Below are 17355 nucleotides of genomic sequence, written 5' to 3'. Positions count from 1 at the left end.
AAATGCAGACGGAAATGGCAGTTTTCAGCGACCTTGCTGTCTTAACTAATATGTCGCCCGTGTGAACTTATGGAAGTGTTTACACTTCTCTGTTAAGCGCTTTTGTGTATGTTAGTTACTTTGTCTCTTGTTAATTTTGCTCTGTGAAGGAAACACAACTGACGAGACTTCAGACAAGCTAAGGCTCAATAGACACACCTTTTGTTCAACCGAACTTGTGTTATGGTTCCGTTTAGTGTTTTGGGAATAACGAAAGGTCGAAGGTTGTTTTTGCCAACCGTCTCTTGTTAGAGCACTACGGGGAAGCTATGGAAACCATCTAAATGCGGGGTTTATACCGACTTGAATGAGTGACTGGACCTCACCATGCCGAGCCAAACGAGCTCCCCGCCGCTGGCAGCGACTCTGCTGGCGGCGCTGTGGCTCGCCTTGGGTCGGTGCGGTGCTTCCGAATCTCTGGGACCAGGATGCGACAACGGAAAGGTAAGGTTGTGTTATTATAGCTGTATCACCGATTCAGTGTTTGTTTGTTGCTCAGCATGAGCTATATTCAGTCATTGCAGCCCTGTAACTACATTTACTTTCTGTGTGTGTTTCAGCTATATTTGGACAGAGACCTGCCCACAGATGCGGTTTATTTGGGGTGTTCAGTCCGTTCCCGGCCAGAGTCTGCTCAGGTAACCATGGATACAATAGACGTCCCCGACTTCATCTACATTATTCGTTATCTCTTTGACCCAGTGAGGTACGGTGTGTTAGACGACAAATTTCAGGAAGTGAAAAACAATCATAGGAAAGCAACAGAGATAAACTCTGGACATTCAGCACTGCTCACAGACACGTCAAACCGAAGTGCTGAGCATTTGTCAGGTTTGATGTTGCTCAGGTTGCTCCATCAGCATTTTAATGGGGTCATTCTTATTCCTATCTACAGAGACTTCTAAGTATTGACACCGTGAGTGACCCCGAGGTGAGTTAACACTTTACCAAGCACTTTCCTTTTGCTGTCTTTGTTGAGTTGTTCTCATCCTTTTTTGCTTAATATGAACATCCCCTGGCTTCATCCGAAACGGTAACAATGCAGGCATACAGGGTAAAAGTTAAAAGTGTGAGGCAAACATTAAGCATCCACTTAGCTACAGAAGCTGGCATAAGCCTCCCTTTTCAGTAAATTAAACTTAAAAACTGTTACCAGCAGATATCTTTGGATTTTTCTCATACTAATGTTTTTAAAAGCTCATTCGTTTTGATTTTCTCTTATGTCACAGCCAGCAAGGCAAATATGCATGGATTATCTGATCCCCTACAGCCACTCCATTCCCAACAGGTAGGTGTTCACTACCTTACTAACGTATTAACTTCTTTCCATGCTACAATATCAAATTTGTATGCATTTTACGTGATGTACAAATTAGCACATAATGGTGAAGTGGAAGGATTTTCACACAGAGTTTAAGAAATATTTCCTAACAAAAATAAGAAAAGTGTGGCCTGCATTTGCACCCAACTCCTGTTTAATTGGAAACTTGAGATCAACATATTAGGTGGAAGACTTGATGGGCAGTTCAAATATTAGTCATATAAGGCACAAATCTAGTACTTTATAGAGGATTAGCTGGAAGAAATTATATGGAAGAAATCCACAGTAAATATGTTATAGAAGATGCTTCAGTCAGATGAGACTAAAATTGAAAAGTTTCAATTTGTTTAGGCATTTCACCCTAAACAAGCCATCAATTATTTCTTGAACTGGGACAAGAAAGCTGCTCAGAATTCTCTGGGAGATGGATGCAGCTAAATACAGGATGATCCTTGAGAAAACCCTGTAAGAGACTCAAAAGACTCTCAATAAGCCGAAGCATACAGCTTAGCAACAATGGAGTTGTTTAGATCAAAGCATGTTCATGTGATAAAATGACGCAGCCAAAGTCTAGACCCAAATTGATCTTAGGCGAGACTTGAAAATTGATGCTCTCCATCCAATTTAACTGAATTTGAGCTTTTTTTTTTTTTTAAAGAATAATAAAAGCTCTCACTCTTTGCAAATGGCAATTCTGCTAAGGTTTGATTTAGTGGAGCTGAATAAAAATGCATGCCACACTTTTAAGATTTTATTAGAAGAAACATTGAAAACCATGTATCATTTCACACTAATTCATTTCTTTTTTAGTCATCTGTCACATAAAATCTTAAAAATATCAGAACTTTGTGGTTGTAGTGTGACAAAATGGGTAATAATTCAATTTCTGCAAACATCATGGTTGTAAAAAAAAAAATATGCAAGACATAAAATGAATTTAACCTCTTTTTCTTTTTAGTGGAGCATTCAGGCCAGTAATGGCAGAGAGTGGAGAGTACTTGTATTGTCCTCCTCAGCGGTGGCTAAATAATTTGCATGTAAGTGTCAAAATCCAACATTTATAAATTCAGCTTTTCTGTCTGTTGCTCATCTCTCTCCTCACAGGAACTTACTGCCAAGTCGTTTGACTCCAGTCCCAAAAAAAATCCCCTGAACCAAGATCTGCATTCAATTCTAACTCTTTGTCATATTTAGATGTAAACAGTGGCTGTGGCATGAAAATGTTGCTTTATTGTTATATTTTATGCTAAATGTATTGGAACCACAACTTTGCAGGATGTACTTTGAAGAATTTACTAAAAAAAAAATTAAAAAAAACTTTGTGCAGTTTGAAAAAAAAAAAAGCAGAAAAAAACATATGTATTAATTTTACTGTTGTCATTTACACCTCAACAATGATCACCTCAAAATGTAATGTGGAATAGAAAATAATACCATAGTGATATCTTTCTAGTATTGGTCATAATCCAGGCTTTGTTATCACAGGAGTGGAAACGTGATTTAACACGTCCAGATCTTAAGGTACAACATGTGCCCTCAGGCCCTTTGGGACTTTCTCCCAAGAGAACTGGAAGTGAGATTCAGTCAGTGTGCTGTTGCTATGATGATTAAGATCCAAGTATTACCTTCTATCCAACTGCATTCTGTTTACGGCTACTTGTTAAATCCTTGAAAACCACGGACTTAAGTAGTAACGTAATATTTACAAAGCACTTCAGCTAACCACCGGCCTGTGCTGTGAAGTAAATTCAGCTCATCCAGGAAGTTTTTTTTATTCTATGACTCAACAGACGTCACTGTAATTATACTAATTAGCATACTAGCAGGTCAGGGTGTTCTCCCCCCACCCCCAACTTGGTACAAGTGTAATGTCTTCCAAATCCACATATTTCTTGCAACAGGCAACAAAGTTAAGATAAAAAAATATATATTAAAATTTAGTCACATGAAACAGGCTGTTTCTGAGTGATTCATGGACAGTAAATATAGAACTCCTCAAATTACAAAAATGCACTGTGAACAAAACATTTGAGCACTTTACCTTTTAACCGTTTCAGATCACTTAAATGTTTCAGACCTGAACTAATTTTCATGTCACATACACATAACCCACATAAATAGAACATCTATTTTTAAAGATTTACCTGTAATTGACCACATTTTTGGAAAGCAGAGTTCAGTCAGACATAATCAAGAAATCTTATGAAAGAGAACTTCAACAACATGTAGACTAAAATACATCCTAAATCAAAATATCATCTGAAGATTAAAAAAAAATAAATAAATAAATAAATCAAAGATCTAAAGCAACTGAAGAACAGTGTGGAAAGGAATACAAAGCCACTTTTAAAGCCTTTGGGATACCTGCAGAACAACAGAGGTACAGACCTACCCTTTAAAGCACAGAGGTCAAACTCCAGTCCACCACGGCCGAAGAAACATTTGAATTTTGACTGTCCGCATACCGCAGCACCATGGACGGTTCGGCTCCTGTGATTTCAGAGACACTGAGCAACTTGGAAATGATCCTGGCAAATTCACGATCACCTGATGAAGCGGATAGATAAAGCATAACGGTGACTTTCACCAATCTGAAGCTTTATTTACTTTTCCAACAAACTCATACTTAGTGTTTCATGTAGCCTCTGGTTGGTTGTGATGTTTTTTTTCCACCAATAAATAAAATGATGAAATAAAATCAGCTTTTTGTATTTACTCAGGTTATTGTTACATTTTAAAATTTGCGTGATGATTTGAAACCTTACCTGTGACTAGTGTGATGACTTAAATACAATCTAGGATCACATTTTCTTTTTAACCTCAGAGGTCAGAGCAGCTGACCTGCAGGTACAAATCATCCGACGTCTTATAGAAATGTTTTGCTTTTCTGATTTAGGTTACAAAGTATTTCACCATTTGGTCTGACGTGTTTTTTTTCCCCAGCATGGTGCCACTGTTCTGCTCTACCATCCCTGTGTGGAGCTCGCAGAGCGTCGCCTCCTTTCTTTATTGGCTCGCTCCTGTCTGCCGGGTCACATCATCACTCCACACCCACAACTCAGCAGAGACATGGTAAACCACTGTTGTTGTTTTTTTCCCCCTTCAGTTTAGCACTGCAGTTAATGCTCAGTTTAATAATCTGAAGGGTGGTTTGTAATGGGATGTTTGTCATCCTTAGCCAATAGCCTTGGTGTCCTGGGGTCGCACGTTGGAGCTGACCACCGTGGCCTCTTCAGAGGTCTGTGATTGGCTGCAGACGACACAAGCCTCCAGAGGTAAAGTTGACAAGAGAACTCAAACCAGGAAGTACAACCTCCTGTTGACCAGGTCAGCAGGCCTGCAGCATCTGGGGCCATCGGCAGAAAATAAGGTTAGAAGATTTGGTGAAATACATTGATTTTCTGTTGATTTACATGTGGCATCATGAGTAAAATGATCAAAAATAGGAACTTTGGTGTTTGGTACAACACTAAGTAACTACTATTTTAAATCCATAGGTTTCTGTGAGGCAATGCTGTGAACAGACCATTTCTTCTTTGCCGAGCGGAATCACCGGGGCACTGCCTGGTGTAAAGAAGGATTCCTTGAGACAAATTAAAGAGGGAAGGAAAAATAGGGAAATTCGAGATGCAATTGCAAAATATAACAGAGCTGAAAAAATGACAAATGACTCCAGTCAGATCAACAAAAATATTCCCCAAAGAACAGCCGATGTCCAGAATCACAGCAGCTCGCTTGGACCAGAATCAGACTCGCATCCAGGACAAACGCGTCCCCTGGATTCTTCTTTCCAGACTTCTGAGTCCGAGACCCGGAAGCAACATCAGACTTTTACATCATCCCCCACCCCTCATCTGGTGTCGCACAACTCAGAGAGTCTGCTTCAGACCGATCCATCTCAACATGAAGGTGCAGACTCTGTCAGAGACGGCATGAAGGAGATAAAGACTGCAGAGGGCCTCATGGTTCAGGGAAGGACGAGGGATGAAGAAGTGGTTGATGTCAAAGAAAGGGAGGCCGAACATAATCGACAACCCACCGTCAAGCCTCTTCCCACAAAGTCCAGTTCCGCTTCCAAGTCCCAGTCGGAGCATCGGCAGCAGAATTCCCAGTCGGAAACCAAGAAATCCAGCAGCATCGAGTGTTGTGACTGCAAAGCAGGCGAACGCTGTGACTGCTCTAAACCGTCCGCAGTGGCGAGCCGGGTTGCCGTGGTGAACATCGGACTGCAGAGGACCCCCAGGACGGACGAGGCAGTCTGGGCCGCAGCGGCGCTGGGCTTCCTGCTGGTTCTCCTCACTTTGTCCATTCTTCACACCCGCCTGTACCGCCACTGGAGGACCACACCCAGCCTGTACTGGCGCGACCCGCAACAGGACTACGACAGCGTGGCGGGTAGGTAGGACCGCACGGGGATCTGATCTCCGTGTTGCTGGGAACGAGTGCTCACTGTGATGTGCTTGTGTTCTAGACGTGATACGCAGGAGGTTGAGAATCTCAAAGAGGAGGCCGAAAAGAGGCCGAAGGAAGGAATGCGTTCTCCTGCCGAGCTCCTCCAGCTCCGATGAAAATCCATAGTACGAGGCTGGGCTTCAACTAAATAAAAAAAATTAATAATGCAAACTGCATTCAGATGAAATGAATAATGTGTCTAACCAAGCAGAAGATGCTTTAAATTGGACTTTTCTCCTATTTCTTCCTGGTTCTACAGTGTAGGTGCTGTGGGCCATAGCGGTGTAAAGTCAGCTTGATCCTGAATATGTCTCTGGTCAACTGCATCATTGGTTTTGTTAAGGGTTGTTGGGCAGTAAGTCATTTAAAACAGTAATATTTAGGAACATAAAAAACTGTGGCCAGTTATTTTTATTTTTTTTCTACATGTAGTTTAATTACTTCTTTGACCTGTAAAGTCTTGAAATGTACGTTGCTGTTATAAGCAACACCTTTGTAATGTGTTTTAATGTTTACAGCTGTTTTGTTCTATATATAGGATGTGGTAAAATGTTTTTCACCTACGTGTGAATGGGTACGCTGGTTCTGTTAATAGCCATAGGATGTCCTCGCAAATATTAAAGATCCCAAAGTCTTTTGTACAACGCCTCGCAATTGTCTTCACGCCCCTGGAAGACAATTTTTTCAAATCGTGTTGCCTTAAGAAACAAAGTTTGGTTAGTTTATTGGGATGTTTTGGGAATACACAAAACCAAAGTAACACATAAACATGTTTTGGAAGGAATGAGACATGATTGTTAACATTTTTCTGCAAAGGAAATTATGAGAAATGGGGCAAGTATTAGTATTCAAAAATTTTCAATCGCAAGGATGTGTCTTTTGCTCTCTGTAGAGGCTGAAATATTTGCTCATTCTTCTTTGCAAAGTTACTCGAGGACTGTCAAACTGGATAGAGACAATCTGTGAACAGAACTTATGTCTTGCCATAGATTTTTAATTGGGCTGGGGAAACTACAATGTCACGTATAAAGAATATTCACACATTAGGAAGGGCAATTAAATTGTTTTATTACAAATGTACAGCTTATGAGTTTCCATTATGATTGACCTTTTCTCTCCGCAAGTCACCGTTTTCTCTACTTTATACAGTTAATGCCTTCTGTCAACACAAAGCTCTCCCATCTCTGAATTCCTGGTGCAATTTAAAGAAAAGTCAAGGATGAAAACAGTGCAGACCACAGCACAAGTCCGTGTTCAAGAACAAAAACCTGCGACTCTTCACGTCTCCTGTGCATGGATTGGTCCAACTGATAACCTGTGAGTGTCTCTAAAATTAGAAATCATCACCCCAAAATCTGAACAAAAAGTAGTATATAAAGTTAAGTGACATGAGCGAAAGGAAGCATTTAACATTCAAACTAGAGGCACCCTAAGTAGTGTCTACCAAACGTAGGAAGGACCGGGCCACGTGCATTTTAGACCCGTCCTGTTGAGATGACTGTAGTGTTCGGCCAAAGTGCGCTTCAGACAAAACTAATCCTGCCAAGACCTTTGGGAGAGTGCGGTACGTAGATCCAACTTCAACCAGCTGGTGTTTGAAAATAGTGCAACTCACACTGAGATCAGCCTGTGTTTTCTCCTCCACGTCTTGTGGATTCTCGCTGGATTGTTAATATCTCCAGTCTGATCACACAGGAGGGCAACCAAACGGCACTTCAAATGTCGGGTCGAGCTGACTGAAGATTTGGAGAGCAGATGTCGCAGCCTGAAGCCCTTTAGGCCAACAAATAGACATAAATATCCCACAAACATAACCCTAACATGGAGCTTAATAGAAAATAGCATGAAAATATATGTTTATTTTTTATATTTATATATATATATATATATATGGCTCTAGTCTAAAACATGGGCACTGATGATTGAAGGAGCACGTTTTTCTTCTGGCCCCCCCACTTCTGTTTGTCAGTAAAGTCGTAAATCACTAAAACAGTCAGTCGAACAGGAGATGATGACGATGTGCAAAGGCATTCAAAACTCCAACCGTAGATGGATAAAAGAGTCACATGGATGAGATTCAACGTTCCTCAACAGTGTTCAGTCATGTGAGGCTGAAGGACAGTCAGCCAAACGAGCGACAAATAAAGCAAAGCGTGATTGAGGCGGGTAAAGCAGTGCAGCTAAACACGATGTCCTGCTGAAAGGCAGCAGTTTGAGACGAAACAGTTGCACAGCTGTTTGATCACATCCTTAATAACCTACAAGAAAGTCGTAGAAAGGATCTAATCAGCATTCGTCCTTACAGAAACTAGCATATTTGTTCGGCACAATACAATGAGATAGAACTGCTGGGTAGGGAAAGTGCACTAAATATATATATATATGTAAAAAAACAAAACAAAACAAAAATTGGAATAAAACATTTGTTCCCATTGCTGTTTCCTGTTGGCAGAGTTCAGAAACACAGACAACATCTGTGGCCCAGATCGGCAGGCCGTCTGAGCTGGAAAACAGCTCGTCTGCCTGATTGTGCTTGCCAGACAGTCCTGCGAGTGAAAAATAACACATGGCGAACCAAATCAAGTACTCTCCATAAACTGAGGACGTTAAACAAGAACATTTTCTACGATCCAGGTGGCCAGATCCAGGGCTTTCTGCGTGCCTACTAAAATCTGAATTGTGTTTTGTTTTCTAGCATGCATGCAGGTTAAGGGCTGCCAGGCTCTTCCTTGTAAACAAACCAAGCTAAATGTTTTTTTTTTTTGTTGTCGTTTAATATTATCCCGCTTGGCACTGCGAATGATTCTGAGATGATTTCACTGGCTGTGTATAAATGAGGAAGAGTTTTTTTTTTCAGGAGAAAACAAGCACAAAAAAAAAGATAGATGAGGATCCTGGTCTGTCTACAATGCGGCGAAGGGGCTTCCGCTCCGACAGAAAATGAAACGCACTCTCCTTTGGCAACTGTTTCAACCCCTTGGCCACACGATAACATGAGAGGAAAGAAGAAGAGCGCTTAGAAATGCTGGGAAATATCTTCTCAGGTTCTTGTTGATCTGAGTGTGCAGATTTGCTCATCTCCCAGCGAGAGGGGAAAGTACTCCCAGCTGTCTCCCTGTTATGTCTGAATTCATTTTAGCACAATAAAATAAACTTACAGAAACAGTTAAATCAAAATAACAGTCAGTAAAATTGTCAACACACAAAAAAAAAACATGATAAACAATAAATCATAATTATTCCAGTGTAAGTGTTTAAAGTCAGTAAAAAAGGGCGAAAGTCCTTAGAGGTGCAAATCAATCTGATTTGCGGGTTCAGAAAGAAACAGAAAAAATGAAATGAAAACATGCCAGATCATGCCGTGTACCGCCAACAAGACAGCGATGGATTGGAAGAAAAACTCAAGGCCCTCCAGTAGAAAAGCTGGAGAGTCTGAGGGCCTCGGTGGAGGTGTGTCCTCCTCTGCGCCGCTCGCTCGTCCTGCCCGGGACGTCAGTGGGAGCAGAGAGGGTCCACACTTCAGGTTGGACAGACAAGACGGGGAGAAAGTGAAGAAAGAGAGGAAAGGGGAAAGAAGAGGAGGAATGTCCGGCCTCCTCCCAGGAGGCTGTGCCGCTTCTCTCTCTGTGGCAGAAGTTCTTCCCAAGGCGACAAGGCGCACAAAACGGGACGGACAACGTTGGACCAAAATAAATAAAGCAATAACGTTTAAGAATCCAGTTCGCTGTACATCTCCCAACATCAGGTTTCATGTTTTCCCACAACAGTTTCAGCGGTTTATTAAACACTTCTCATTCCAACTCCAGATCCGACCCTTCTACCTGTCCTTCCCCTACCTTCACTTCCATGCTTTTGACGTTTGTCCAGAGCAATCTCTGCTTCCTCGTGCATCTTCCAAGCTTTTCTTCTCTTCCTCCATCGCTCCCTCCATCCACAGCCTGATCGTGTCGTCCCTCGTCCTCCTTCCCCCCCGAAGGCCTCTCCCCCATGCATCGGCCTCTTGCCTCTCTCTCCCCGTCTCTGTGTTGGTTCAGTCACTGCTTCTTCTCGCGCGTCGTGATGGTGACCAGCTGCTTAGCAGCCTTCGCAATGTCGTAGGCGCACTGGATGACCTGCTGGGTGAGCAGCTGGTAGTCCACCGCCGGGGCCCCGGGCTCCGAGGGCGCCGCCTTGCGACACTCCACCTGCAGCCGCGAGGCGCTGGAAGCCAGCAGGCGCAGGGAGCAGTGGACAGCATCGAGCGCTGGCCGCTGCAGGGAGACGCCAATTAAGGTCAGGCAATGGTGTTGACACAAAAACGCAGCAGAATTCAGAGGAGAGGAGGTCTTACTTTGGGGAAGAGGGAAGCCATCTCAGTGACGGCAGAGTAGATCTTCTCAGAACACGGGACAAAGCTAATGAAAACGTGTCAACATGGAAAGAAAAATATATATAATTTAGATGATCTCACTCGACTCTTTAAGACTTATCTGAATTATTGAAACCTAATTTATTTTGCTAGCTCAAAATTAAGAGAGGAAAACGACTGAAGATCATCTCGCCAAGTAAGGCTGGGAAACCTTCGGCCTTCCAGAGAGCAGAACAATCCCTGCTGAGGAGAGGAACATCTGTACGAACGGGCAGCCGGGAGAGTTTTTCCTTTACCTGTCGTGTTTGAACTCCTGTGCGGCCCTCAGCAGCTCCTGGATGTTCTTAGTCACCTGCTCCGTCTTCAGTATCACGTCCTCTGTGCACGGCAGGGTGGGGTCCGGCTCGCCCGCCTCGCTGCCCCCTCCCTCCTCAGACTCGCCCCGACCCTCCTCTTCGCTGCTCCGGCCGATACTGGAGAACGAGACGCGGTTAAGATTAACTGATGCATATCTGAGGAATCTCAGCGTTGGCTTGATCATGCCGACCTTTGTAAATGATCGTGTGTGTTGTCATAGTCACTGTCTGTGCCGCTGCCATGCTTCTCGGGTTTGGACACCTAAAGAAAGTAACAGAAGCAGCTCGGTGAAAAAAAAAAAAACACAAAAAAAAACGCTTTCCTGTGTTGATTCACTTAAAAAAAAAAAGATTACTTCAGTCGATCTTTAATAGAACAGCACTGAAAACATTTGGGGTGAAAATAATCACGGCACAAGACAAATTTACTAAAAGGTTCGTAAACGTCATCATCCCAGAAGTCACATAGGCAGATGTAGAGATTTAAACTTAAACTGTTGGCTCATAGCGCTGTACTTTAACCGCTTTCCTCTTGGTGGTAGCAAAATGCCTTAGCTGTTGAAAATCTGTTGCACATTTGAGTTATACGAATTTGCTTCTTTTAAACAGCACGTCTCCTTTTGGTTTCTGTGTGAATAATCAGAGTGCAGAGCTTCTGCTCACCATGTATCGGCCCATTTCCGTAGATCCGGACACATGCTGGACTCCATACAGTCCTGGACTACTAACTCCGCCCTTCCTTACCTAGAAGGACAGAGCAACACACACATATGGAGAGTGGGAGAAGCAGTTAATGCCAGAGAACATTTCAGATCGATAGATAAGCCGACAAAACGGTTTGGCTGAGGGAAGAGTGACGGCAGGGAGAAACAGCTGAGAAACAAGATGAAAAAGAGCCAGCTTTAGCTTTGTCCCACTGCAGCTACAGGAAGCTCTGTGTTCTCTCTTGTTTCTAGAAGATCTGTAAACTATTAGGTTAAAATCACATTGCATAAAACAAAAAAAAAACAAAAAAAAAAACTATGAACACAGATGAGACTGATTTTCAACTCCAGAAGGTTTTCTAGGAGATAAGTGAAAAACACCTACAGTGGAGATGAAATGGAGCGATGACACCGCAGTGAGCGAGGGGCGGACGGTGAAGAGACGGACAAAAAGAAAAAACACACGCAGGTAAATCTTGGTGGAAGGAGCTCGTGGATTGGAGACCAGGGGGGTTTGTATTGAGGCTGAGGGAATAACTGACGGCTGAACCGGTCACACAGGTGTCAGGATTGATTCAAATCCTCCCCAACTCCATCAGAGAGATGCTTCTGTTTTTAAGTGTGTGCATGCGCATGTGTGCCGTTTCCAGATCTAGCAGCGGCAGCAGAGCTACCCGGAAGGTCACAAAGAATCGGAAAGGATCCAGGCAAAAGAGCAGAGCGTCAGAGGAACCGCCAGCCAGGCAAAAGAAGAACTGAAACATTCCAGTTTCTACATCTTTCTCCTTAAGATCATCTTTGTGCTCCTCTTAGAAAAAGTGAAAAGTCAAATACTTAACATTTTTTTCATATGAATTTAACTTGAGAATTGAGCACAAATCGATCTTTTGAAAGGAGAAGGATCGGTTAAAAAGATGCAGAAGATAAAGAGGTGTGGAAAATACACATCAGGATTGGACTAGAGCCTAGCAACGGCCAATCAGGGACACCGACAGGAAGGTTGGACGGTGGGGCTTTCTAACTTACGCTGGGTGTGTTGAGGGGCTGCAGGCGGGCTGCAAGGGAGTCCAGGGCTGGGGGGCCGTGAGCCGTGGGCCCCGGGGCCGCCCCCGGCTCATACATGGAGATGGCTTGCCGGTCCCTCCGGTAGAGAGGGGGGTAAGGGCTGGCTGAGGGGGGCACAGTGAGCCCCGTGGGGTCAGCTCCTGAACCGAACCCACCCAAACCCCCAGCAACAACTCCTCCAAACATCCCACCACTCACCCAGTGGCCCCTCCCTCCACTTGGGCCCCCAACCCCATGGCCAGCTGCCCCCCCAGCCTGCTGGCCCCCCCGTAACGCACTGTTCTCTGTCTGCATCCGGGTGATCTAGTGGAGAGCGGAAGGAGAGAGGATGGAGAGTGGGATGGAGGAACACGGAGGGGGCAGTAGGGAGCGGGTCAGGAGAAACTGAATCGTCAAAAAACAGGCAACCATAATGAAAAAAAAAACAACAGCTTCTCACTGTAACTCATATCAAACATGGGGAAATGAAGTATGTGATAAAAAAAAAAATACTTAAACAGGGATTGGGTCTGACCAAACATTAGGAATCTGAAGTGCGACCGCGCATGACACAATTCACAATTAAGCGTGCTACAAAACTAAAATACCAGCATCTGTTTGAATGAAGCAGCTAGAAACAATATTGAGACCTGACAAAAGAAACTCAAATCCATTTACTTTGATGCAATTCCTATGGCTTTGCTGAAAAATTGGATTATGAACTTCAGCACTGAAAACAAAATGTTTTAATCAGTGGGGTCCCGACTGTGGGTGAGCTAACTTTCTATGGGACGTTTTATCATTTGGTCTCTGAGATCAGATGCAGAATCTCTACTTTGAAAGATATTTAATTCTTGCACAAATAAAAAAAATATATAAAGAGTATAGGAAGTCATCTTTTTGCTTAATGCAGACACGTGAATTTAAAAAACAAAACAAAACAAAAATCCCATTCATCCAACCTCTGATACCTCATTAGCACCTTCATATTTCCACCTGGAACCTTTTTTTTCCTTTAGATTAAGCATTAATAATATGTTACGTTGCAATTATAGTAGGAAACATTTTTCTACCGTCAGGTTTTCAGAATCACTTCCCAAACATTGGGTGAAACTTTGGGATAATTTTGCATATTTTCCCAGGTTGTACAAACTGACAGCTTTTGGATAGGGGGCATTTTTCTTTGTTCAGTGTATATAAATAATGCATTATGTCTGCAAAACACTCTTTTAATTACAGGCATTAGCATAATTAAAGACTGTTGTTACTTATACATCATCACAATCTATTCAATAGTGAATTAACTAAGAGTGGTGATCTGTGTCTTGCAATCATGGACCTATGTTGCTTTAAATGGATCAGCAGTGGAAAATTAAAGTTTTTTCTTTTTTTATGTCTCTCATTTACAGTGCGTGTCCTCAATAAAACTTCTGAGATGTGACAATGTAAACCACACGAATGAATCATGGGTGAAATAAATTAAAACTAGCAGTTTATAATGAACAAACTGCCATGAAGATGACTCACATGGAATCAAAACAAGCCACAATTAACAGATCGACATTATTAAAACGACACAGCAGCCAGGCTTCATACAAGAACTAAGGCTGAAATTGTTTCTTGTCGACAGAAAAAAGCTCGTCTTCCAGTAAGAACTTTAACTGAATGTCAAACTAACATCTGTGTGGAAAGAAAATATCAACTATCTAAACACCAAACCACATGTTTGAAATCCAACTTTTCTTTGAAGTGTTTTACAACAAACACTTTGACTTTATTACATCTGTCATGATATTTTTTCCCCCAGTTTTGTCAAATAGAGATTTCACATTCAAAAAAACAAGAATTTTATAAGATAAAGTTTTGTGAAGTCATCAGCATTACATCCCATTTAAAAATAACAGAAAATGTTCCTATCTGTGGAGGCAAATCCGTCTGCTGTTAGCCTGGTGCCTTTCTGTGATACGATGTGCGTTTACTACAAGAAAGGAAGCTGCTGCTGATAATAACCTTGCTTCCACAAAATCTGCACTGTCCCTTTAATGCATACTCTGCTCTCACTTGTCTAATTGATCTGTGCACCTTCTGCCGTACCTCCTTCTGCAGCCGCCGGACCTCTTCGCTCAAGTTGTTGTTGACCTTCATCAGCTGCTGCACCTTGGCTTCTGAGGAGGCCAGGGCCTTCTTTACCTCCAGATACTCCTGCAGGGTGATGGGGCCGTCGGACAGGTCAGAGGAGTCCATGCTCTGGGTGGTAGGAAGAGGGAGTCAGAGACTGGTGAGGATTTTAAAACTTACTTACATAAAACTTGAGTTGAATGTGAGAAATCGTCATAATTTTTCCGTTTACAGTGCAAATCTGTGATGCTTTATATATATATATTTTTTTAAAGATAAACAAGAACAAATTAGAATTTAAACATGTTTTGTTCTTCCCAGCTCAACAATGAACTAAACAAATGCTTAAAGCATAAAGTAAACAAGCCGTTGCGGATTCAAAACATAAAGTTTTGCAGTTTTGTGCAGGACAACAACAAAAAAATGTATAATTGCAAACAATGTTCTAAATTTATCTTTGTCTGCGCCTTTTTTTGGCCGTGTATTTTCAGCAACAAGAACAGGATATGGCTCACTTTTGCTTTATTTAGCCAAGTGCAACAGAAGGGCCCGCCCAAGTCTGCTTCACAGTAAAACTCGCTGGATGTTTAGGATCATATTCAATATCAAATTAAATTAAAGCCAAAAAGATGAATACTTTATGTCGCATCTTATATTTTTCCCCATTTAAAGAGGATTTTAACTTGTCCGTTATGTTTTTTGAAAGGCTTCGCAGCAGTGAAAATGAAATCCCAACATTTTATGAACTGATCAGACTAAAGATGTCCTCTTTATGCTAATTGTAAACAGAGTGTGCAGCTGTGTGAGAGGAAGAGGGCCGGCTTGCCGACCAGATCAGACAGAGGAGCCTTAGTTCTGGCTCTCTGCTCGCCATCCTCCCCCACTTCCTGTGACCCTGAAGCAGGCTCATATTCAGCCCTCTCCCGCTCCCTGCAACTAAACCAGTTACGACTTCCAAACTCGGCTGTCCGCAGCTCATTAACGGACACCAGGTTAGCCACCCAACCTTCTCATTTCCACATCATTTTCTCTCATCATATTGTTCCCTGCCGCCTCCTCCTCTCCAACCATGCAGCTGCACACACTCTCGTTGCATGAACAATACCCCACTGACAGACTTAGAATAGCTGATGATGTCACCCAGAAGCTATGACCGAATCCAGAGTGCGGCAAATTCCCTCAAAGATGACAAAGATGTTTGAGCTCCTTTTCTCATAGAAACCAAGTGAGTGGCTGAATTCTTAACATTAGTATTTCAAAACGATCCAAGAGTCTTTGTAGAAACTAAGAATTTAAATTTTTGTCGTTTTCTCTGAATAAAGGTTTAACAAATCCCAAACTTCTGAACATTTTACAAAATTGAACGTTTAAGTTACAATTTTTATACTTTTCTCAGTCTATGATGTATAGAAAACCAAACAAAATAAATACTATTGGTGTTTCACAAATGAAAAGCAGAATTTATAGATTATTTATTAATAAAATTATCAAGGTCCAGATTGGACAAATGTATAGATTTTAAATCTTAAGGACAAATGTAGTCCAGATTTTTTTAAAAAACAAATAATATGTGAAATTGCCCTTTAGTTTAAAATTGATACAGATCTCAGAAGCAGAGGCCAACTCCGGCGCTGTTAGCGGCACATTTAGCCAGCTGTGTTTAGTGTCACAACTCTCACTGAAGCTGCTGCAGCACAAACGGTTAAATGTGCCAGATTCCTCTTCAATACGTTTGTATCCAAGCAACGATGATGAAAGTGAATAGAGTGAAACAAAACGTTTGTGCTTGGCTAGCACTAATTCATGGACCAAAATTTATTTGGTGGCAACATAATTTCTGACCAAAGGGGTGTGACTTTTGGATTAGAAATACCGTGGTATAACGGGAGGACAAAAAGACAAGTGAGAACATGTGTGTATGTGTGTGCGTGATTTCTACCTTTGCACGGTTGCTGCGCTGTGTGTTGTTATTGTTCTGGGTGGTCAGCTCGCTGTCCGTATCTTCATCAGAAGCTACATTATCGTAGTCGTGCTCATCATCATCGATACCCAGGTCCAGCGGATCTGAGGGACAGAGAGCAGTGTTCAAAGCAGTTCTGTCTTTCCTTTGAACATTGTAAATAATATTGCTAACAAAATACATGACATAAATAGTGCAAAACAAAGGTTTTTCCAAGAATAAATACTGATTATTGATTAAAGGAAAAAAAAAAAAACACCATTTGATTCTTTTTTAAGTTTTTTAGCATAAAATCAGGGAATGCATGATGGAATATTGTCATGAACAGCGGATCTGCAAACATTTTGCCATGGGGGCCAAAAATGTGAAATCCAAGTACAGATTATTTCTGGTCACAATACTTTGTCTGCATACATCTATTTAGCCTTCATGTGTTTAAAAGCTTTCCTGTGTTACTTTTCGTCTCCCATCTCACCAGTAGGACTGCTGAGTCCTTTTCCCTGCTGTCTCCGCTTGGCGTCACTCAGGATGTCAATGATGAGCGTGGCGAACTCCCGAGCGTTGAAACGAGCCAGCTTCTGACGACCCTGATAAAGAAACAGTGATGAGCATACGCGTACACACATTCACTCACATCGTAACGGAGTCTACTAAGAGTCAGTCAAATGTACATAGATCCACTATGCAGACCACAGCCAGCAGCTCTGAGTGACTCCTGTGGTCAGCTACCATGTGTTGTGGAAAAATATGGTCATACAACACACACGCACACACACACACTATGGTAACTAGGCTAACAGAGAAACAATTATGCGCAAACGCATGTAAACCCTGCAATTAGGTAAGCTCGCTGGCATTTGCAGGAGACAGTAAAGTGGACAGTTTCAAGCATTGTGTCCAAGTAGAGCTAAGAGGCAAAACAGAAAAACAGACCCAGAACACACAGGAAAAATTATTTTCTTTTTCAAATGTTAGAAAAACCATCACGTGAGCAGGCATTTAGGATTCCTTTA

General features: G+C 42.1%; 2 protein-coding genes across 4 annotated transcripts in view; one reads left to right on the top strand and one right to left on the bottom strand.

The window, feature by feature from the left end:
• Window positions 1-6892, top strand: tp53i13 (tumor protein p53 inducible protein 13). Its single transcript, XM_008426052.3, has 9 exons — window positions 1-483; window positions 600-677; window positions 935-970; window positions 1269-1327; window positions 2319-2397; window positions 4304-4432; window positions 4539-4730; window positions 4858-5755; window positions 5832-6892. The coding sequence occupies exons 1-9, from the start codon at window positions 367-369 to the stop codon at window positions 5936-5938; spliced, it is 1695 nt and encodes a 564-aa protein (XP_008424274.1). The 5' UTR covers window positions 1-366; the 3' UTR covers window positions 5939-6892.
• Window positions 6864-17355, bottom strand: part of git1 (G protein-coupled receptor kinase interacting ArfGAP 1) — a 24656-nt gene continuing 14164 nt past the window's right edge. For 2 of the 3 annotated variants that reach the window (XM_008426050.3, XM_008426049.3), the window contains 9 exons: window positions 16818-16929; window positions 16322-16446; window positions 14359-14511; window positions 12247-12588; window positions 11180-11260; window positions 10708-10778; window positions 10457-10633; window positions 10143-10206; window positions 6864-10062 (listed from right to left, as the gene is read on the bottom strand). In XM_008426050.3, coding sequence (XP_008424272.1) covers window positions 9847-10062; window positions 10143-10206; window positions 10457-10633; window positions 10708-10778; window positions 11180-11260; window positions 12247-12588; window positions 14359-14511; window positions 16322-16446; window positions 16818-16929 — 1341 coding nt within the window. In that variant the 3' untranslated portion in view covers window positions 6864-9846. The remainder of the gene's footprint in view (window positions 10063-10142; window positions 10207-10456; window positions 10634-10707; window positions 10779-11179; window positions 11261-12246; window positions 12589-14358; window positions 14512-16321; window positions 16447-16817; window positions 16930-17355) is intronic. The other variant, XM_008426051.3, reaches the window with a different exon arrangement.

The sequence above is a fragment of the Poecilia reticulata genome, chromosome 13, assembly GCF_904066995.2.
Source record: "Poecilia reticulata chromosome 13, P_reticulata-male-v2, whole genome shotgun sequence".
Classification (NCBI taxonomy): domain Eukaryota; kingdom Metazoa; phylum Chordata; class Actinopteri; order Cyprinodontiformes; family Poeciliidae; genus Poecilia; species Poecilia reticulata.
Note: the sequence above shows the minus strand (reverse complement) of the source record. Positions and strands in the feature narration are given on the sequence as shown.